Here is a 21,379-nt window from a genome sequence, read left to right as displayed (position 1 = left end):
TATAATTCGTTTATTTTTGTTATGAATTATATTCTTATTCCGTACATAATTAGATGTTGATGATCGACCATTTGAAATTACTAGGCCAATTGGCCCCCGTACATTCTATTATTCTGAAATCCTGTCGTCTAGCTCTCTCTCTCTCTCTCTCTCTCTCTCTCAGCAGCACTCATATCGTCTGGTTTAGGGTTTCCAACAATCCCAAACCAAAGATTGAAGATTTATGAAATATGTGTATAAAGAAGAACCAATTTGTAGTTTCTGGTTAGACAATGAAGCGTGATGAGACGTGAGGGGTCATATGTTTGGCTAAAGTCACTCAAGCTTTTGGGTTGAATATAACAGTAGCTCATAATTTTAATAATATTATATGGCAGTGGTTGGCCACATAACATATTACTGCCAATAGCGACAATGTTTTGCAAATTGCAAACTACATACGATTATAATACCACAATGACATCATGGGATGGGGTAGGTTGAGAATTTTCAAGTCATCATGCATGCTTCCCTCTCCTCCACCCACCTACCAGTTCAACTTCAAATTGCACTATTTTACGAAAAATAGGTTTTGATACAAGCGAGATTGGGGGAGAGGGGAGGGGAATCGAACCTAGAACCGAACCTAGAACCGAACCTAGAATCTCAGGTGCAGAGGTAAATGTTCTTAATCACTTGAGTGCTACAAGCCCCTTGCATTATTATCTTCTCTTTAATTAGATGTACTTCACCAACTCAAATCACATATATAGTTAGTTAGTTAGTATATCTTTCTCTGCTCTCTTGTGAGATGTCTCAAGTTGAATTTCGTTCTCCCTAACTTTTATCTTTTTATCAAAAGAAAACCCCAAAACAATATGTTGTCTCAAAATAATGCAATTAATGCACAAGTCGTGTTTGGTTTGCAGTTTTCTTGTGGAATCTGTATACCTTTTGCTGATTTTGTATTTCTTCTTGTTCTAATTTGTATTGTTCATATGTAGAGGGCTCATGTGGGTCCATATATATATATATATATGTATGTATATGTATAATGTATAGTATGTTCTGATTGTCTATTTGACAGACACAAGTGAGCCTCACAGTGGTCCCTGTCATTGCCTATCATTGTATTTGTACATATTCTAGCTCCTTACACACACCATACGAAATCTCATGGAATCTCTCTTGTTTTTCTTTCATTTATTTTCATGGGTATTTACAAATGTGAAAATCTAAGAAATATGATTAATATTTAGAATATATGTCAGCTCAGAAGGACTTTGGGAAAAATTCAGTACTCCCAAGACAAAATCAATCAGGTTCGATGAAATTTATCTATTTCTTTCTTATAATCATTCAAGCTTTGGTTTTAGGGTTGAATTTGGTTTCGCCATTTTGCCTTAGAAAAAATAACATCAATTGATGACATGTACGTCTGGAGAAATTATAGAATACTACGGTAGTACATTTGGATGAAAGCAATTCATTTGTTTCAAGGAACAACTACGAGAGGCAATCGAACCTAGTTTTTCCTAGAAGTTATGTTAGAACAAGAAAGGGAACGCTGTCATTCAGAAAGAGTACAAATTATTAATTTTGTGATCCATAATATCCAACGTGAGCTGTCATAAGCTGGTGTCTTGGATCCTTGGGTTGGGGGTGCTGCCATGGCATTCTGGGCATCCGGAGAACATGGCACATGAGTTGATCAGTTTTAAGGGTGCCTTGGTGATAAGAGGATAGGAGACAGAAGTAGTGGTAGGAGGATTATCGTGCGTCGTGGTCCCTTCGCAATTTGTGGTGAAATTCTCATTGTGGCTGGTGGACTCTTAATGCATTCATATAAAAAGTACCAACATGTGCAAAATTTAACACAAGTCACAAACATCTTGGGTAAAGGTCGATTAAATAATTAACCCTCGATTAAAAAAAATTAAAAAAAGGAACGTGGTTAAAGTTAATAATTTGAAGGCCACGTGATTATGTTAGACCAAGTCCTAATAAGCGCTCCTAAAATAGGGAGACTTCTAGGAGCTCCCAAATCTAGAGAGAGAAAAAGAACTTTTAAAATAACTTTTATTCAAATCTCCCACACCAAAAAAAATTATAGAAAAGTTGATATAGATCCAATTTCTCATCTAGAAGTTGGGTTTAATCCTCGAATTTGGTGACTTTGATACAAGTCCTTTGACTTTTATGCCACATAAGATTACACTCCTTTTTTAATATTGTATGATGTAATCTTTTTATTTTATATATTTAAAATAATTTTTTGTTCCAATATTGCCCATTATCTTAGATTACTTACCTTAATGAGATAAAACGTAAGGAATAATGAAGTTATTAATAGCAAGCAAATTTTATGGTGGTTTTATAATAAATTACTAAATTTATGGTAAGTAAAGCACCTAATTAGGAAGAGCTTTTTTTTCTTTTTTAAATGTTGGACATTGACATATATATATATAGGTTTTCTAGGTTTTTAACACTCCATTATTTCTTTCTTTTCTAGCCAACCGAGTTCCTCCCCTATCCGCACACCACACTGCCTTCTTCAATCCTTTCCAACAACTGTCTCGTATCATACAGAATAAACTACAGCCACCACGGAGAAAACCAGCCGTCTTCTCGAGTCCGCCACTCCCTGGTGTTTTTAACTCTCCTAAAGAAACCTAGAAACCCTATATATATGTCTTCTCGAGTCCGCCACTCCATTATCTTAGATTACTTACCTTATGGTGGTTTTTTATGTATCGGAGATATAGGTAGCATATATTGTCCGACTTATGTTTTTATGCACCTAAGTTATAGGTAATTTAATATTCTCCTTGTTTATTTTTCCACCTTACATTTAGGTAAGATGTTTTGTGGTTTGCTCAGCCTATGATGTAGATATATTATCCTATGATATAGATATATTGTCCTATTGTCCATTGCATAGGTATAATATGTCATATTATCTATTGCCTATTGCATAGGTATATATATGTTTTTTCCTATTTTTGACAATGTGTAATAGTATTTTATCTACCTCTTTTTTAGGTAACATACAATTTTATTTTGTCTATTTTTTTATTTGACTTATAGGTAGTCTTCTAATTTATATTCCTAACTTATAGGTAACATGATTTATCACTAAGTATTTTTCGTTACTAATAATAACACTATTTACCTGTATGTCAGGTATATAATCTAATGTGGGTGCTTGTCTGATCAATTGGTATAATTTGTGGGTCTTTACTTTGTATTGATTAAATTGTATTTTATCCATATATTAGGAATATTATCAAGGAAAGAATTCAAAATTTAAATTATGGAATTCAATTACAAGGAAATAATGTATTAAATTTAGATTTTCAATGTGTTTTCCTTATTTACCTCAAAGGGTAAAATTGACACAACAAAAAAAGTAATAAATGTCAAAGGACCTACATCTAAAACTAAAACCGCGATGACTAAACCCAATTATAGCTAATCGTTTTGGACCTAGATCTAAGAAGCCCAAAAAATTATTAAACTCAACACCACCGAATTATTCAAATCTTTTCTCCTTCAACACCAAGGCCTCAACGGTTGTGGTTCTCCTTCTTCTTTTTGCCCGTACCTAGGTAGCAGGGGTTTATGTAACTTCCTATCAAGATTCAAATAGGTTAAGGTTTATTTATTTGATGTATATGAGTTATTAATTTTTCTTTTAGCTATAAGTGTTCAAAATTTAAGAGTAACAATGCCTTAAATCAAGGACTTTTCATTAAAAGACCTCTTCGTCTCGTCATTTTTTTGAATAGACATGTACGCCTGGATGAAAGCAACAATTTGCTTCTTATTTTCAGGATGCCTTGCCTTGCTAATAACTATGGTTAACCAAAACTTTCTTGTTTTTGGATACGACCAAAACTGTCTTCTTTGAGGTTCAAAACTATTACTGTTAGGTTAGGTTAAGTTAAGAAGAAGACGAAGAATGAAGAAGACGAAGAAGAAGAAGACTGGACTAGAGTACATCATGCGCCGTGGTCCCCTTGGATTCTTATTGCATCCACAGCTACGAACAAAATTACACTCACAAACAAAAGCCCTGGATCAAAAGAAAAAGAAAAATAAGAGAAGGTGGTTAAAGTTAATATTTTCAAGGCCACGTGATTCATGACTCTTCCCATGTCCCGAGTACATATAGTGGGTGAAACGTGGGTTGAATTATGCCGTTGGGCAGTGAAGTCTGGGAAGATAACACCAAACGTTCTGATTCTGCTCATTATTTACGGCACTGGAACTGGTAAATATTCCACCCAAATTCTGTAATTTTCGAATAATGTCATACACCCAATTGGTTTTTGCAGGGAAATGTTTTCTTTTGTTAGATTGTTTGATAATGTAAGATGTTTATATCCTAGTTTAATGGTCAATATAAGTATGATAAGAGAACATTTTTTAAATAGAACGCTCCTTTATGGTACTGGTGCGTTTTTACATCCCTTAGTTTCGATAGATAGCTTAACCCCGTTCATTTTCAGCACAACTTTAAAAAAATACAAACTAGGATCCCTATCTAGGGATCCCAATATTTCTGAGATCAAAACAGATGTTTACACATATTAAAAAACGAAGCACAAGTTGAATAAAATTATGTCCTAAATTTGTAAGAGCATCGGCCACCATGTTAGCTTCACTCTGAATACATACACATTCATTTATTATTGTACTATGGTGCGGTAAAATATTAAGGTGAATTTCTCCAGCATTAATTGCCTGGCCTTCAAAAGTGGGAGCTAAGCTTTTGACCTCATCAGCCATTCACATGCATACATGTATAAATATGTCCACATCACCATGTGGAGTGGAGCTTTTAACACTCCAATCTAGACTCTCTGCTTGAACTCAAACAGAGAGAGACAGATGGGGCGAAAACCATGCTGTGATAAAGAAGGGCTGAACAAGGGAGCATGGTCTGCTTGGGAAGATAAAGCCCTTGCTAACTACATTAACACTCACGGAGAAGGAAAATGGAGAGACCTTCCTCAAAGAGCGGGTACGTACGGTTCATTATTTAAATTAACAATTATATATATATATGTGACAATTTTCATGTTTTTTTCTTCTACATTTTGGGACAATGTACTCATAACTAAACACTACTTTTTTTTCTTTCTGCAGGGTTAAACCGCTGTGGCAAGAGTTGCAGATTGCGTTGGCTGAATTATCTTAGGCCTGATATTAAGAGAGGCAACATTTCCCCCGAAGAAGATGAGCTCATTGTTAGACTTCATAAGCTTCTTGGAAACAGGTATGTATATATGGAAGATTGACATATCTCTTCTTGGTATCAAGTTATTATGACGAAATTGGTGTCTCTAATTTTGTATAATTTGTATTAGGTGGTCACTCATAGCTGGAAGGTTGCCGGGACGAACAGACAATGAAATCAAGAACTACTGGAACACCAATTTGAGCAAGAGGTCAGAGCAAGGAAGTGACAAGGCTCATCAGGATCAACGGAGTGATAGTACTAGTTCGAAAGACGACACGAAAAAATCGAATAATCCGGCATCAAAGTCTTCTGTCCAGGTGGTCCGTACGAAAGCATTTAAGTGCAGGAAGGTTGTCATCCCCTCACATTTGGATGGCCATGATCAAATGCTTGAAAGATCGAACGTGGCTCCTGGTTCCGACAGCGAAAGCCCGTGTTCTTCCGCGGCTCAGGAGCATGATTCTTCGTTTGGTTTTCTGAGGGATTTTGATATCAATGACATGCTCATACCGGATGTGCTGAGTTCTGATTTCCATCAAGCACAAATCAACGACTGTGATCAGGACATGTTAGAGTGTGGAATTACCAAGATTGAAGATTTATTGATGGGTGAAGCAAGGTTGGGAGAATGGAGGGCTGGTGATGATGATCAAGATGACCCACTTCAACCAAATGATGATGATCATGGAGATGTGGGCGGCCTCAATGCACTTTCATCTTTTCTGAATTCAATAGATGATGATCAGTGGATCATTAGTTAAAATCAAGCTAGCCCCTCTAGCTTTGCACTTTGCAAAACTTTCCAAATCTGTTGTACTGAATAAAAACATTCCATTACTAGGATGAAATTTGTTAGTTTGTAGTTGAACATTTTTGTCAATAATTTGGAGACATGTATGTTTTGCTATGACCAAATTCAGTATATATTAAAGGCAAGTTTTTCAAAGATTCTTGATGTGGGTTGTGCATATTATATATAGCGAGAGTTTCAAGTGTGGATGTGAAATTTAAGCGGGTAAGAGTGTCGCCAAAAAGTATGAAAGATTATTGTCATGTACTTTTACTATGCCTTCAAATGTGGATCCATGAGTTTTTCCTTTTTCTTCAAAACGATGTTTGTAAGTGTTTTTACTATAAAATGGAATTTTGACGGACTAATTTGAGATGAGCCTCTGATTTTATTGAATGATTAGCAAAATCAACAAAGTAACGATCTCTACAAAATTCACAATGTCGCATACGACAGTTGAAAAATTATAAACATGGATTTGTTTGTTTGTAGAGATTTAGTACTAGCTAGCTAGCTAGCTAGAATGGATTTATATATATATATGTACGTGCGAAAATTCAGCAAAAAAACTTCTGTTACTTTTTTGTTGCTGTTTTGTTTTTCCATGGAAAGGGACAATATCAATCCCATAGATGTGGGAAGGTAGCTTCTAAACTGACGATGATGATGTACGTAAAGTTAAGATTCTGGAAATTTCTTAATCAAATGTGGTCCAGTCCAGAGAGCTAAAGCCATCCGACTTTCAATACCGTGAGACTGTAGGTTGAGGGAGTTTTCTTTTTTATTTATTTATTATAATTAGTATTAACTTTTATACTCTTTTTTTTCCTGACTGAATTATGTTTATATTTAATATTGAAGATGAGAAATTTATATGTTATTTTAAAGAGCACTCGAGATGGGTCATGCATGGCAAGATTGAATCAGCAGCTCTGTAACCCTGAAATCTTGTCATCCTCCTAGCTAGTGGCTGTCAGTAATTTGTATGATTGATCCAATGAGCCCACAATTATTTACTTCCACCATCCCACCTGCTTTTATTTACCGAACCAAAAAAAATATAATATATTTTCCCATGTTAATATAATAAATCAAAATGGATCGGTCCACTTTAAAAATTTATAATTTTATTAAGCTTGATCTTCTTAGCTCAACAACTTCTACAGCTGCAAAGTAAAATATATATATATCTCACATGCGATATGCAGGTTGCCCGCATATATAATACAATTAACAACATATTAGATGCATGCTTTTCGAATTTCGATGATAAAATGTAATCTTTGTCAAGATTTATATTTGTGTGTGTCAGTGAGGCACTGGTTTTAATTATAATAGTTATAGTTTTGGATAAATTTGAGCCAATCAGGCCGACCAAAGCTTTATTAAACTTGCAAAAGCAATTCATGTGCATGGATCGTATAATAAGCTTCAGATTCATTACCAACTGATCCTATAGTTGAAAGTTTGATGTTTATAACTTAATACAAGTGGTTTTGATCGTTAAAGTTAGCTACAATATGTAGTTGGGAGTATCTCGTGCCCATACAGTTTACAACAGGCCATACACTCATAATAAGGCTATACCCATCATTAACTAAGTATTAAACTCATCACAAATATAGTTATTTATGTGAGTTGAACTTAAGACCTGTTGTGCGAAAACACTTTAAGACCTTGTCATTGATGGACTACGCACGCAAAGATAAAGCGCGCACACAAACTGAAAAGTAAACATACACCACAAGAACACAAGAATTTTTATAGAAATTCAGCGTTGCGGTTACGTCCTCTCTCCGATTATTCTCGAGAAATTCACTAGTGTAGAAGAATCCCTTTGATCTCTCACAGATCCTAGCTCTCTTTTCTCTCACCTTGACTCAAACCTAATTTGATGCCTTTGTTTTCTCTCTTGCACTCATTAGAGAAAACCCTAGTGTGCTAAAATGCCTATTTTATAGATCATAGGACTTTAGTATAAAGTTACATAGAATAAGAAATACAATCCTAGTCAAACTAGACCAAGAACTTGCCCAAAACTCACGCTGGATCCGAAAAACACGCCGAGCTCGAAATCACCGATGCGATAGATCGCCTGGCCAAGCAATCAATCGCTTTCTTGCTGAGAGCAGCTCTTCCTCCTTCCTTTCATCCTAAAGCGAGCCAACTCCAACAAGGCCTCCTCCAACCAAAACAAATACAAATGGAATAGTTGGTTGTGTGTACATATTATTACTTGCGCCAAATTAAGAACAAACCTAAGAGAAAATTCCAAGAACCATTCAATTACTACCTATTTAATTTAAATCGCACTTTTGATAGATTACAAAATTAGCGTTGTCCCAATTATTGTGGTTCTTGACTTTTAAAAAGTACAAGGAGTTCTGCAATACAGTTGTTCATTTAGCTAGATATGAAACCAAGAAATTATGAAGCCAAGAATATCAAATCCGCTGTGAATTTAGCATGCATGCCAATTGACTACATACATGTTATGCATCATTTAGCATTGACGGTAGACATATCAAAACTGAAGTGGACCCAGAATTATTGCTGAAAATGAGCAGCTTTGCACATCATTGTTCTTTCATTGGTTTGAAAACGAGAGCTACGGGATGATACACATGTCTTTTGGCATATAGCAAAGCAAAGGAACATTTGGTTTTCAATGGGATTAGTGAGGTGTGTGAACCATATCACTAAACCTATCCGATATTCAAACTCTATTATACACCAACTAAATTTCACGAACAACTAATTATAATGTTGTTTTTCACCAAAAATACAATAATGGAAGAGAGATGTTATTGTCACTCTAAAATAATTATTATAAGTACTTTTTTTTAAGTCGTAAATTTTAACTGTTTATGAAATGGAATGTGCAAAATCTATCTCTTACAACTCGTATATATCTTATTGTATATCTTATCGTGTATATCTTATTGTGAAAAAACACAACAATATAGAGAAAATGGTCGGACACATAGAAATATACATCCCGTTGCATCCAAATTTTCATGGGAGCAATGAGCTTGCACATTGGGATCTTTATTTTTAAATTTTTTGTTTTAAGTTTGACTAAGAACCATAGTATAAAATATCGATAATATCAACGAAATATCGAGGATATTATCGTTTTTTCAGGTCATAGATATTTCGGAACATATCCATACATATATCATATAAATATCAATAATATCGGAAAATATCAATGTCGATAATTTCGCTCACACTTCATCAATATTTTGTCAAAATATTGCTATAATATCGCTATAATATCGAAAATATTGATGTAATGGAAAAAATGAAAAAGAAACACACACACACACACAAAGGGGATTCAAACCCTTGCCATTTCACTCCTCCAATGCCTTAACAACTAAATTTCACAAACAACTAATAATGTTGTTTTTCACCAAAAATACAATAATGGAAGCGAGATGTTATTGTCACTCTCAAATAATTTATTATACGTGCTTTTTTTAGAGTCATAAATTTTAACTGTTTATGAAATCAAATGTGCAAAATCCATCTCTTACAACTCGTGTATATCTTATTGTGAAAAAAACCAATACATATAGAGAAAATTGTCAAATATACAGAAATATACATCCCGTTACATTCAAGTTTTCATGAAAATAGCGAGCTTTATTTTTAAAATTTTTGTTTTAAGTTTGACTGGGAACTACATTTTTTCTGTATTAATTAACATCTTAAACTTTAAAAATCAAATATGTACTGTCCCATCGCTGATAGCTAGGCAATCTATTTGTCGTGGACTGATCTGATTTTGTTTGATCCGAAATTGAGATTCCTGGATCCTGGCACACCTCGTTAAGGGACACATGACCATCAATTAATGACTTTTGTCTAATTTCCCTGAATTTCCCAAATTGGAATTTTGTGTTGCCATCTCTTTCGTATTTTATAGTGTAATTAATAATCCTCCATTTCTTTTCCACAACCATTTAATAAAATTATCAATCTGGTGAAATTCAAATTTGCAATTAATAATCCACCAGTACCGTGTCACTCACTCAGTGTCTGTATACGACTTTGACATATACCAACCACATGGAACATGGCAACCATTAAAAACAGTAAGTATTTTTTGAAAACAATGCATACTCTAAACTACTCTTTAATCTAATTTATTAAAAGAAATATTTGAACTTAAGTGAAAATAGAAAGGGGATTCGAACTTTGTTGTAAAAGAACGGGACTCAATGTCATACCCAATTGCTCTAACCCACACATGCAAATAAGAGTATTCCTTATTAAGATATATTTGCAACACCATTACGTCTTCCTATATTAGTTTCTAAATTTCATCGTTTTCAATAAATTTTATGTTAAATTTCAAAAAGACAGGTCATCGGCCCACTATTATATAGCAACACTGATATTGTCCAACTTAACCACCTACAAAGTCCCAGTAGGTATAAGATTAAATCACAAAAGATCTCAGTAATATTAGGAGTGTCACCACTTATTATAAATTGAATTTTATTTAGTTAATCATCTGATGTTGATGTAAGACTTATATTCTTCAACATCAAGGTTACTTTTGAATACAATAATATTTCAAGAATAAAGAATAGAAATAAAGCCACAATCATGAATCCTGTTTATATTGGGCATAACCACTACTCATCAAAAAGTTTCCTTTATCGCGTTCCTAGCTTTAATTAATCGGGGCCTTCTTAGACTTCTTGTTTCTAGATGCTTGAATTGAACCCACTTTTAATTAGACTTCGAGGGAGTATTTTGAGAGAAGGAGAAGACAATTGTGCACCTCACTTTTTCTTTGATTGACTTTTTATTCGTTAATTCTCTAAAAGTTGGAAAGATCCAACAGAAAAGTGAAATTTATGTGTTGTGAGTTATTCTTTACAACATTTAGAATATGTTTCATCAACTAAAACCTTTTTCTTCCCCTCTTAATTTCATACCCGTCTAAACGAAACAAGGAAAGTTGTACATCCTCTTTTTCTCAATTTCATACCCATCCTAAACCCTAAAAATAAAGATGCATATATTTTAAATGATTATGTTCTCAAAAAAAAAAAAAAGTTATCGTATTTTGTTACAAGCGAAATCATCGTTGTAATTAAATTTCTAGTTAACTAGAAGTTGATTTTAAGTTTTTTTGTTTAATTATAAAATAAAATTAAAAAAAAAAAACAAAGTCTCTATTACGGAGGGTAGCTATATTATAAGTATATGTGACTCTTGTCATTTTCATTTTGAACATTTCTTATATCATGGAGACCTATTTTGAGTATGGTGAACATATCATATATATATAGCCCTCCAAAAAAGAGCATATGATGACATTATGTTTTCCATGTTGACATTTCTTAGAAGAAAGTGATGGGGCCATTACTGATTTACTATCAAGAGGAGTTGAAAGTTGGGTGTGGTTTCTCAATTATTGGGTTTAGAAAGCAAAATTTACCTTTTCTGAAGGAAACAAAATGCTTCAAGTTATTTCTCATGTGCAAGGTGAAAGTTAAAGTCATTGCTCTAAGAATTTCATAGTTTTATAATGCAATACCAACTACCTTATTTATTACTCCAATACCAACAACCCCTTGACAAATTGACATAGATTTATCTTTTCTGGGTTTTTTTGTTTTTTGGGTCAACCTAAAGGAATTTATTCTACAAAACAAAGTACCAATATTCTAAACCTAAACGCTCATCAGTCTCGAGGTCCAGATTTGGACGCAACCAATATGCATACTTGCATGCAACAAAAATTATAGTGAGTGGAGCTATAAAATAGACGGTTTGAATTAGTGAAATACAATACGGAGTGAGTTCTACAAAAATGTTCATCCTTCAACTGAAGCACTCTCTCTATATATATAACTGAAAATTGGTCGAAATTTCGATCTAGAATGTTTGATCACAAAGAAAAATGGATCGATAGCCAAGTCTTTCTTTATTTTTTCGTTATTTTGTCTATAAATTAGTGCTCTGTGCAGCTGTGCCGCATGAAACATGTACAACGAACAAGCAACTAATCAACACTGACATATGTTGTCGTGTGGAAGCAAGGACACATCAACTTCAATGACACCAATAATTATTGTGTACCGGACGTACTTTCTGAAAAGACTATACGAATGATTAGAATTCATAGCATGGATCAAATTAACATATATGTAAACTAAAGAGGTTAAGGAGCACCATAATCTTGCTGTGGTTCTTCTTTTTGTGTTTGATCATTTATCATCAATGTATTTTTTGATGAAGTAGAAGAACTTCAATTAAAAACCGAGGTGTTCTTAAGGTGACATCATTAAAACTTTGCCTTAAGAAATCCCCACGGAAAAAAAGAGAGTACCACACAACTCAACCAACTAACAGTACTCTACTCGTTTGCCCTATCTGCTATTTTGTGGCCTTAGTTTGATCGTTTATCATCAATTTAATTAGAGGACCAAGTAATGGGTTTGCTTAAATAATTAAAAGAAATAGAAACTGCAATTGATTTGCGTGATAGAGACAGGGACGATTGAAACTAGATGCTGAACCTCAACCTCATGCAGGCAATAGTACAGACTGGAGAGAGAGAGAGAGAGAGAGAGAGAGAGAGAGAGGCGGTAGCCTAACAAACTTTCAAGGGTCTCTTGGAATGTTAGTTTGAGAGTAAAAGAAGCAAAGCAAGGCAGAGTCAAATTGGACTAGAAAATTATATAATATTATTGTGTTAGTAAACTTTTTTCCTTTGCAATAAACAAATAATAATTTGCTAAGTTTGAGAATAAAGAAAGCACCCTTTCTGCATTATATATATACGTCGTGTTAAGCATTTTAGTGATAAAAATATAATGAAAAAGACTGGATCGACCATATAAATTTGTATGTTTTCATCTAACGGTTTACAACCTAATATTTTTGTTTAACAAGTAATTTCTAAATTTATATAATATATATGGTAATGGTACGGAAGATTCTTCTGTCCAGATTTCTGCATCACAAAATCTTCACACACAAAAAAAAAATCATATACATCAAATAGTCCACCAACTCTGCTAATATAATAATGTTGGGTTTCCTTTGTTTATTTTTGGGTGAAAAAGTACTTAATTTCTAATTAATTCTTACACTTTTAAGTGATGAGTGATAAAAGAGCTGTACATCAAATAAATAAGTCCTTTTTTTTGCAATATTTGCTTTCGCATATGGTCACTACAAAAGACTATACATCAAATAAAGCCTTTAGTCACCCCATCATTAGTCACCAAATATCACTAAATAATGGTGATTGTTGCAACTTTTTTTGTAGTGGATTGTACAATACCTACTAGTATATATTACTATGACTCTCTTTACACTATGTGTCCTTTGTAATTTTTTTTTTCTGTTGATCTAATAAAATTCTATCGCCTTTTTATCATATTAATTGAGTGATCAACTCTCCATTTGGGAAAGAAAAAAAAAATCCCTCCTTTTGGAGGCCTAGTAGATGAGAAGATCTGCTCTGTAATATGAACATTTTGACCTTATAATTGGGGAATTTGAAAGAATTAATAGTTATTAAATAAATTTATAGCTTCTCATTATTCAGCATTTCCATTTATCCATTTGAGTCTCAAATGTGGAAGCATCGGAACCTAACTAATTGGGTGTGGACGGTGGAAACCGGTAAATCACAATATATTGGATAATTTCCATTATTACAGAATTATATGATCAAAGTGGTACCAAAGTGCACATTAAACAAACAATTCATTTGCAATGAGGTGTTGTTTTACTCATAATTTTTTAATATAATTACGTGTCTATATCTATTGTCAATCACGTGATAAGTCAGATGACAAGAGACGAGTGAAAGAATTAATGGATTTTTTTTAATCTTTTAGTCCAATTACTTATATACTCTGAAAAGAAAATGCTGTCACCATTGATTTTTAATGAGATGGGCTAAGGTAAAACCAGGACCACTAGGCAAAAATATAAAAAAAGGACCATAATATAAAATAAAAATAAAAAATAACGTGGGGAAAATGTGCAGCTATAAGTATCTGACTCCGAGCACACAGGAGACCAAATCAAACAAGCACACGACTTGAGGGAGATAAAAAAAAAAAAAAAAAAACCAGAGGCAGAGAAGAAACAGCTTCTATAGTGAAAAGGAGAGTTTTGAGTGTGAGCAGAGAAGGCAGGCACCAAAACAATGGGAAGAAGCGCTTGTTGTGCAAAGGAGGGCTTGAACAGAGGTGCTTGGACTGCCCATGAAGACAAAGTTCTCAGTGAATACATCAAACTCCATGGTGAAGGCAGATGGAGAAACCTCCCCAAAAAAGCAGGTAAAAAGAAATGTGCACTGCTTAGCTCATTGTATCTGATTATGTCTGAATTGTGCTTGAAAATTAAATCAATGGTTCTGATTAATTGATGGTTAATTAATTTATGCAGGTTTGAAAAGATGTGGGAAGAGCTGCAGGCTTAGGTGGTTGAATTATCTGAGGCCAGACATTAAGAGAGGCAACATATCACCAGATGAAGAAGAGCTTATCATTAGGCTTCACAAGCTTTTGGGGAACAGGTAATTTGTGCCATTTCATTGCTTTAAATAATTAATTATGAAATTCTACTAATTGGAAAGAAAACAAAAAGTTCATCATGATCAATTGGGATTTTGATTTTGATTTTTTTAAAATTTCAGATGGTCTCTAATAGCTGGTAGGCTTCCAGGGCGAACAGACAATGAAATAAAAAACTACTGGAACACCAATTTAGGCAAAAAAATCCGAGACCCACAGCAGCAAGGCTCTGCTTCAAATCTCAAGCACCACAACAAAAATGGTGAACCAGTTTCCAAAAAGGCCAAGACTATGGAGGACATGCCCCCCAACATGACCTCACCATCACCATCCAAGGTGTCCCCAGTGGTCAGAACCAAAGCTGCTAAGTGCACCAAAGTTTTCATCAACCCACACCCTCACAAACCCCTACTTAGCCACCAACATTGTGAAGAAAACAACAGAGGAGGGTTGATGTTTGATAGGCCTGCTGGGGATGACCACACGAACAATGGGTCGTCGTCATTGTCCTCCTTCTCTAATATCGCTGATCAAGAAAATTCATCCTCGGATTTTCTAGTGGATTTTGACATGAACGAGATTAGCCTAGCAAGTCTCTTGAATTCGGATTTTCCGGCGATTAATTGTGACAATGCTGATCAAAATGGTGACAATATTTTCTCAGAGGAAATGTTGCAGCATTTGAATGATGGCGGCCACGATTGTGTTCAAGTTCAACCAAATTTGGTTCTTAATTTCCATTCCTTGACTTCTTTTCTCGATGGGGATCAAGGAGGGGAAGAATGGCTTAGAGGTAGTTGAATAATTTGCCATAATTATTAATCAAATAATTATATTTTTCTTGCCACTTACGTAAAAAGAAAATCATAACCAATTAAGTTGTACTAAATATGTGGAGGAGGACCCTTAATTATATAAATTAAAGACTATAATATTACTAGAGTGCCCCCCTGCAGGTCATGTTATCAGATTTTATTTATTTATTATCAGTTGCAGTCGTACTTTTATCTTGTTTATATTATTCTAAAAGAAAATATATTTAAGTTGCTTTTGAGGTGCATTATTTATCGATGGAATATGCTTTCATGGTGTATTTTATATGTCCTGCATTGGAACAAGAACTTTTTATAGGAACTTGGACTTGATCAAATTGTGATTAAAATTTGTATGATCGTTATTTGTTGCTGTCAATTATCACAGACAGCTGTGATTTATTTATTTATTTTTTTAAAACGGTGCCAATCATCTTTATTTATATTCCCTCACCGTTAAGTTTAATCAAGAGTTAATAAATATTTATTAAGAATTAACAAATAGAAATCAAATTTTGAATTCCGGTAGAAGAGAAGGCAATGGTATCGATGTAAATGTATAATTTTTTTATAAAGTGATATTCTAAATTATTCCAATGTACGAGGTGGGAAATCGAACTCTGATGCAAGAGAGCGTACACTACTTTAATGATTGACCTAAACTACATCCACAATGTTGAAAATACGTAAAGAAGGGAAAAGAGAAAAGGCAAGCAGTGCAACAAATGATTTTGATACATGTGAATGGGTGGAGGACCCCCACTATGATTGATAAGGAAATCAACAAAATTATTACAGTTCGTGCCAAGAGCCTCGATGTTGACCACAAAAGAGGTGATAGATTTAGCCCTTTCACCATTCAATACATAGTTAACATTTATTTATGGGGTCCAATTTGTGTAATTAATTACATTTGAAAATAACCTATTTAAACATGTATAGTTTATCTCAAATTAAGACAATGACTTCGATTTCTTTGTCATTTAATTTTTGTGCGTTTAGGAGTTAGTTCCCCCATTTCACCACCCAAAAAAAATGACTTCGATTTTTCATTCTTCTTATGATAAATTCAAAATAAATAAACCATAACTCAAGTGAAGTTTGAAGAGTCAAGCTTTGTTCTAAACAAAATAGTTGAAGTTTGAAAGAAAAATAAGCATGTGTGTGAGCGTGACACTTTTTTTTTTTTTTTACTAGTATGACTAATGCCATAAAAACAAGAGGTTAAAAATGGTTTATTAAACCAATTAGTCTTTTTCACCCAAACTTTGAATGTCAACAATCAATAAGATAAATTCAATGAGCTAAATTGGTTTATTAATCATGCATACCCTATGGGTTTATCAAAATCTTTAATTTCGTAAGCTTCTGTAGGAGTAGATTTACTAGCTCCTTCAATTCAAATCATCATCATCTTACTTCTCTTTCAATGAAACACCATATCTTTCATCACTAGTCATCTTCTCTTTTTTTGTTTTTGGTCGAAAGTAGATGTGATTTCAGAAAAGACAGCAAGCCAATAAAGAGATCCATTTGATGATAAGCCGATACCAAAATGGAAAGGCAAGATAAACAATTGGAAAGAAAATGGGATTAAAACTCCAACCAGTGAAAAGAAGAGAGGGCCCAAATTGATTTACAGAGAAACATAATCAAACAAGTGACCCCAATAAGCCAACATCAATCTTCAAACCAAAATACAGTTACAGTTCTTGAGGTGGACATAGAAAGCCATTATTGTTAAGCACCAGTCATCTATATAGCTCATTAGGTGGTACTTGAAACAAGATAACCTTCATGATGCTCACTTCGCTGAAACAGACTGAAAAATCCTTTTACTGGCACCAAGTAATACAAAAACTTCTCTACGTTTGATTATGGTTGAATATGATGAGTAGGATGTACTTATTAAAATTATATTTGTTTCACAATTCAATATGTCATTTTTGGTCATTTTATATTAGAGTAAATTAGTAATTCAATAAATAGTTTGGTAGTAAGGTGTACTCAGTTAATTTGAAGGTTCGTTTAACAGCACTCTTTATTTATTGTTTTATTCTAAATAGATGGATCAATATTAATGCAATTTATGGTTTTGTGTTTCTATTTAAATAAAACATAATAATTTTGCTCATCCCGCAATAATATATTTATGGAGGTAACTAACCACCTAATTAGAAATTGACACATAATTATATATAACGGGTAAAAAACCAACCGAATCACATATTCACTCTCTTGTCTGTCTCTCAGTAGCAATCACGTGTCTCTCGCACAAATGACTTCTATTCTATCCAGGCCACACAAATATCACTTTGAGTGGGCCCACTCATGTCAGCCTTTTAGGCCATCTCCAGCCATGGGCTAAAAAAAAATTGGCCAAATTTGGAGGGCCACATTTGGCCCTTTAAGGCCATCTCCAGCCATGGGCTATATCCCAAATATAGCTCTAAAATAATGCAAAATTCATCTCCAGCCATGGGCTAAATAAAATTTTGCCAAATTTGGAGGGCCACATTTGGCCCTTTAGCCCTCCAACTAGGCCACATAGCCTACCTTTAGTCTAGGCCAAATTTTTGTGGGCCCATGCATTTGCTTTTTAAAAGCCAACAATAAAGTAAGATGATGTCATAGCTGGATATATATAATAAAATATGAAGAATCCTAAAATATAGCCCTGCATGGCTGGAGATGGAAAAATTTAGCCCTGCGCTATTCTTTAAAAAATTAATATTTTGGAAGGCTAAATTTTTAGCCCTGGACTACATTTAGCCCTATGACTGGAGATGGCCTAACTAGGCCAAATGTAGCCCAGCTTTGGCCTAGGCCAATTTTTTTTGCGAGCCCAGCGAATGTGCTTTCCAAGAGGAGAAAATATTATGCGTGGGCAAGAGCACAAAACATCTTGTGCAACTACAAATCCAACAACCAATATTATAGGTGCGTTGACGTCATCGATGACGTTAGCTAGCCGTTAGGTTTTTATTTTTATTTTCAATATCCTTTTAAAATGTTTTTAGATTCGTTTTGTTTTAAATATATATATAATTGGTTTCTGATCGTTGGAGCTCAGAACTATTGATTGAAACGTTATTTTTTATTTGTTTATTTAAAACCTTTTTAAATATTTTAAATTCATTTTGTTTAAAAAAATATATATAAATTAAAAAATATTGTCTATAAATCGTAGTTTAATTAAATTAAACAATACTTAGTTGTGGAATATATGAGTGTTGTACCATAGTTTTTCTCAAAATAATAAAATATGAAGGGCCCTAAAATATAGCCATGCATGGCTGGAGATGGAAAAATTTAGCCCAGCACTATTCTTTATAAAATTTATATTTTAGAATGCTAAATTTTTAGCCATAGACTACATTTAGTCCTATAACTGAAGATGGCCTTAGATACTAGTATGTGCACCTTAGGCCATCTCCAGCCATGGACTATATCCCAAATATAGCCCTAAATTAATGCAAAACCCATCTCCAGCCATGGGCTAAATAAAATTTTGGGCAAATTTGGAGGGCCACATTTGGCCCTTTAGCCCTCCAACCGGGCTAAATGTAGCCTAGCTTTGGCCTAGGCCAAATTCATAGTGGACCCCACCATGTGTTTTTCAATCACCAAATATTGAAGCACTCCCCCACTTGCCTTATTAAAAGCTGGATATATATAGAGTTTTAAAAGCTGTTTGAATGTTTCTTGTTGGCAATGACCGTTGGAATCCATACCTATCCACACCCTTTAAATAATAATAATAATAATAATAATAAATAAATAAATAAATAAATGTGGTCAGTTTTTGCCATCTTTTCAAGTGTTGTTTAAAAAAATAATAAAAGAGTCTTTGTTCATAACCGTTGAACTCAAACATTGAATCCCATTATTATTATTATTATTATTTTCATAAAAAATCTTATTCTTAGTTCGTGTCATATATGGAATATTGTCTCTAGTTGTGGAATGTATGAGTGTTTAATTAAATTAAACAATATATAGTTGTGGAATGTATAGTTGTGGAAAATAGTAGTTTAATTAAATTAAACAATATATAGTTGTGGAATGTATGAGTATTGTACCATAGTTTTTCTCAAAATAATAAAATATGAAGGACCCTAAAATATAGCCCTGCATGGCTAGAGATGGAAAAATTTAGCCCTGCACTATTCTTTAAAAAATTAATATTTTGGGGGGCTAAATTTTTAGCCCTGGACTACATTTAGCCCTATAGCTGGAGATGGCCTTAGGCCTTTAGGGAAGATGGGGGCCATGATTCCTCTCTAGGAAATACATGCCCAAAAGAATTATATAAAATATGATTAAATTTATCCAACTTGGGGTGGCAGTGGTAGCCAGCAGGTGACAAAAGTTACCATATCTACTATAAAGAAATATATTTATATTTACTGTGTTCATAAATCAAAACTTACTTTACCACAAAAATCAAAATCAAAATTTAATTATAGGTCAACATCTAACACTCTTTGTCCATGAAACAAAATCAAATCTTCTAAACAAGTTTGAGAGTTAGATGATATAATTACGCACTCTAGATCCTTAGCTCCATGAAGAGTCTTTCATGGTAGTTTGTTGTTATAACTTATATAATTGACAAATATATGAAGACATGGATGATAAATTTATCTTAAAGATCTTCACATTTTCAACATGTGATAATTACGATCCCGAGCCTTTGCATTTAGAGCATTTGTATTTACTCGCATTTCATAAAATTTAGAGTGCTCAAATAATACAATGGCTTTGAATAAGTCACGTTAGCTAACTTTTTTGTTTTATTTACAAAATTTTCGGTAACGTGTTTTCGTTACCTCTCCGTATCTCTGTTTCTATAAACTCCATCTCATCTATATCATTTGTGTTTGGCACAAAGCTACTATTTCAGAACTCTTCATGCGAGGCATATGCAATATAATGAAAGTTACACATTAATGGATATACGTAAATCTGATACTATAATTAAGGGAGAAATACAAGGTGTCCCCTAAGATTGGATACACATTGCCATTGGTATTCCTTGGCATGAGATATGAGTAATCTCAATTAGATATTGAAAATAGAGAGACCAATACTTTCAAGTTTGAAGTTCCATCCATCAATTATTTCGGGTTCTTTTCAATACATCAATTACATGTGCCATCAATTTTTCCTGCTCATATATTGCTGTTTACTTTGTTCATCTCATGATTGTGAGACTGATTATTATTGTTTATGTTTTCTTATTTTTACTTTTGATATGTGAGACTGTGACCTTTAGCACATTTTTGTCCACATAAATATTTAAAATACAAAGAATGAGATTATTCCCATTAGTTTCAAGCCTTGTTGTTAATTTTAACCATTAATATTTTAAAGATAATATTGGATATATACGATCACAAGTTTCATTTACCTTCTTTCCTTGAAGCTTAACCATACACCTTTTTCTATCCGATCTACCTACTCCACTACCTACCTAAGTGCAATACTAACATTATTCTACTGTCTAAATTCTTCATTAACTTGCTTTTATTTGTATATTTCCTTCTAGTTTTCTGCTACCAATATTTATTTGCTTGACAGTTTGTGGGTTGAATTAATTCTGAAAGAAGAATATTTTGGACACTTGTAGAAAATTCATATTCCTTTCCCTTCTTTGGGTATTTTATATTTGAAAATCTTACCAAATCAGATATGATGTCAGCTCATGTCGTTTTTTTTGTTCGATAGAAGCAATGTGATCTTCATAGCAAGCAACAAAATCTTTTATAGATGACATGGCTGTCCAAGAATATGAAATCCTACATTGGAAATTTGAAATTTGATCAAATAAAATATAACATATAATGAATGATTCAATTACTAATAGCACCAAGGTCTTTTGCGATAAAACTTCACACTTGTTGAATATATAAGTGGTTAAGTAGGGACAATATCGATGTTACTAGTTGTGAGCCAAGAATCTGTCCTTATGAAATCTTAACAATAGTCA

General features: G+C 33.5%; 2 protein-coding genes across 2 annotated transcripts; both read left to right on the top strand.

Annotated features, from left to right (window-relative positions):
- Window positions 1–4,806: 4,806 nt before the first annotated feature.
- LOC110749127 (transcription factor MYB1) lies at window positions 4,807–6,173 on the top strand. Its single transcript, XM_021949146.2, has 3 exons — window positions 4,807–5,008; window positions 5,134–5,263; window positions 5,355–6,173. Exons 1-3 carry the CDS (start codon window positions 4,876–4,878, stop codon window positions 5,986–5,988), a joined length of 897 nt encoding a protein of 298 aa, XP_021804838.1. The 5' UTR covers window positions 4,807–4,875; the 3' UTR covers window positions 5,989–6,173.
- A 7,901-nt stretch (window positions 6,174–14,074) lies between these two features.
- Window positions 14,075–15,591, top strand: LOC110749112 (transcription factor MYB123). Its single transcript, XM_021949131.2, has 3 exons — window positions 14,075–14,338; window positions 14,448–14,577; window positions 14,698–15,591. The coding sequence occupies exons 1-3, from the start codon at window positions 14,206–14,208 to the stop codon at window positions 15,374–15,376; spliced, it is 942 nt and encodes a 313-aa protein (XP_021804823.1). The 5' UTR covers window positions 14,075–14,205; the 3' UTR covers window positions 15,377–15,591.
- Window positions 15,592–21,379: the final 5,788 nt, after the last annotated feature.

The sequence above is a fragment of the Prunus avium genome, chromosome 7 (genome assembly GCF_965620075.1).
Source record: "Prunus avium chromosome 7, drPruAviu1.hap1.1, whole genome shotgun sequence".
Classification (NCBI taxonomy): domain Eukaryota; kingdom Viridiplantae; phylum Streptophyta; class Magnoliopsida; order Rosales; family Rosaceae; genus Prunus; species Prunus avium.
Note: the sequence above shows the minus strand (reverse complement) of the source record. Positions and strands in the feature narration are given on the sequence as shown.

Excerpts from the sequence above, each read along its gene's own strand:
- LOC110749112 (XM_021949131.2), top strand. The coding sequence starts at position 14,206 with ATGGGAAGAAGCGCTTGTTGTGCAAAGGAGGGCTTGAACAGAGGTGCT. Across the intron at positions 14,339-14,447 it reads AAACCTCCCCAAAAAAGCAG|GTTTGAAAAGATGTGGGAAG; the intron begins GTAAAAAGAAAT and ends TAATTTATGCAG. Across the intron at positions 14,578-14,697 it reads CACAAGCTTTTGGGGAACAG|ATGGTCTCTAATAGCTGGTA; the intron begins GTAATTTGTGCC and ends TTAAAATTTCAG.
- LOC110749127 (XM_021949146.2), top strand. The coding sequence starts at position 4,876 with ATGGGGCGAAAACCATGCTGTGATAAAGAAGGGCTGAACAAGGGAGCA. Across the intron at positions 5,009-5,133 it reads AGACCTTCCTCAAAGAGCGG|GGTTAAACCGCTGTGGCAAG; the intron begins GTACGTACGGTT and ends TTCTTTCTGCAG. Across the intron at positions 5,264-5,354 it reads CATAAGCTTCTTGGAAACAG|GTGGTCACTCATAGCTGGAA; the intron begins GTATGTATATAT and ends AATTTGTATTAG.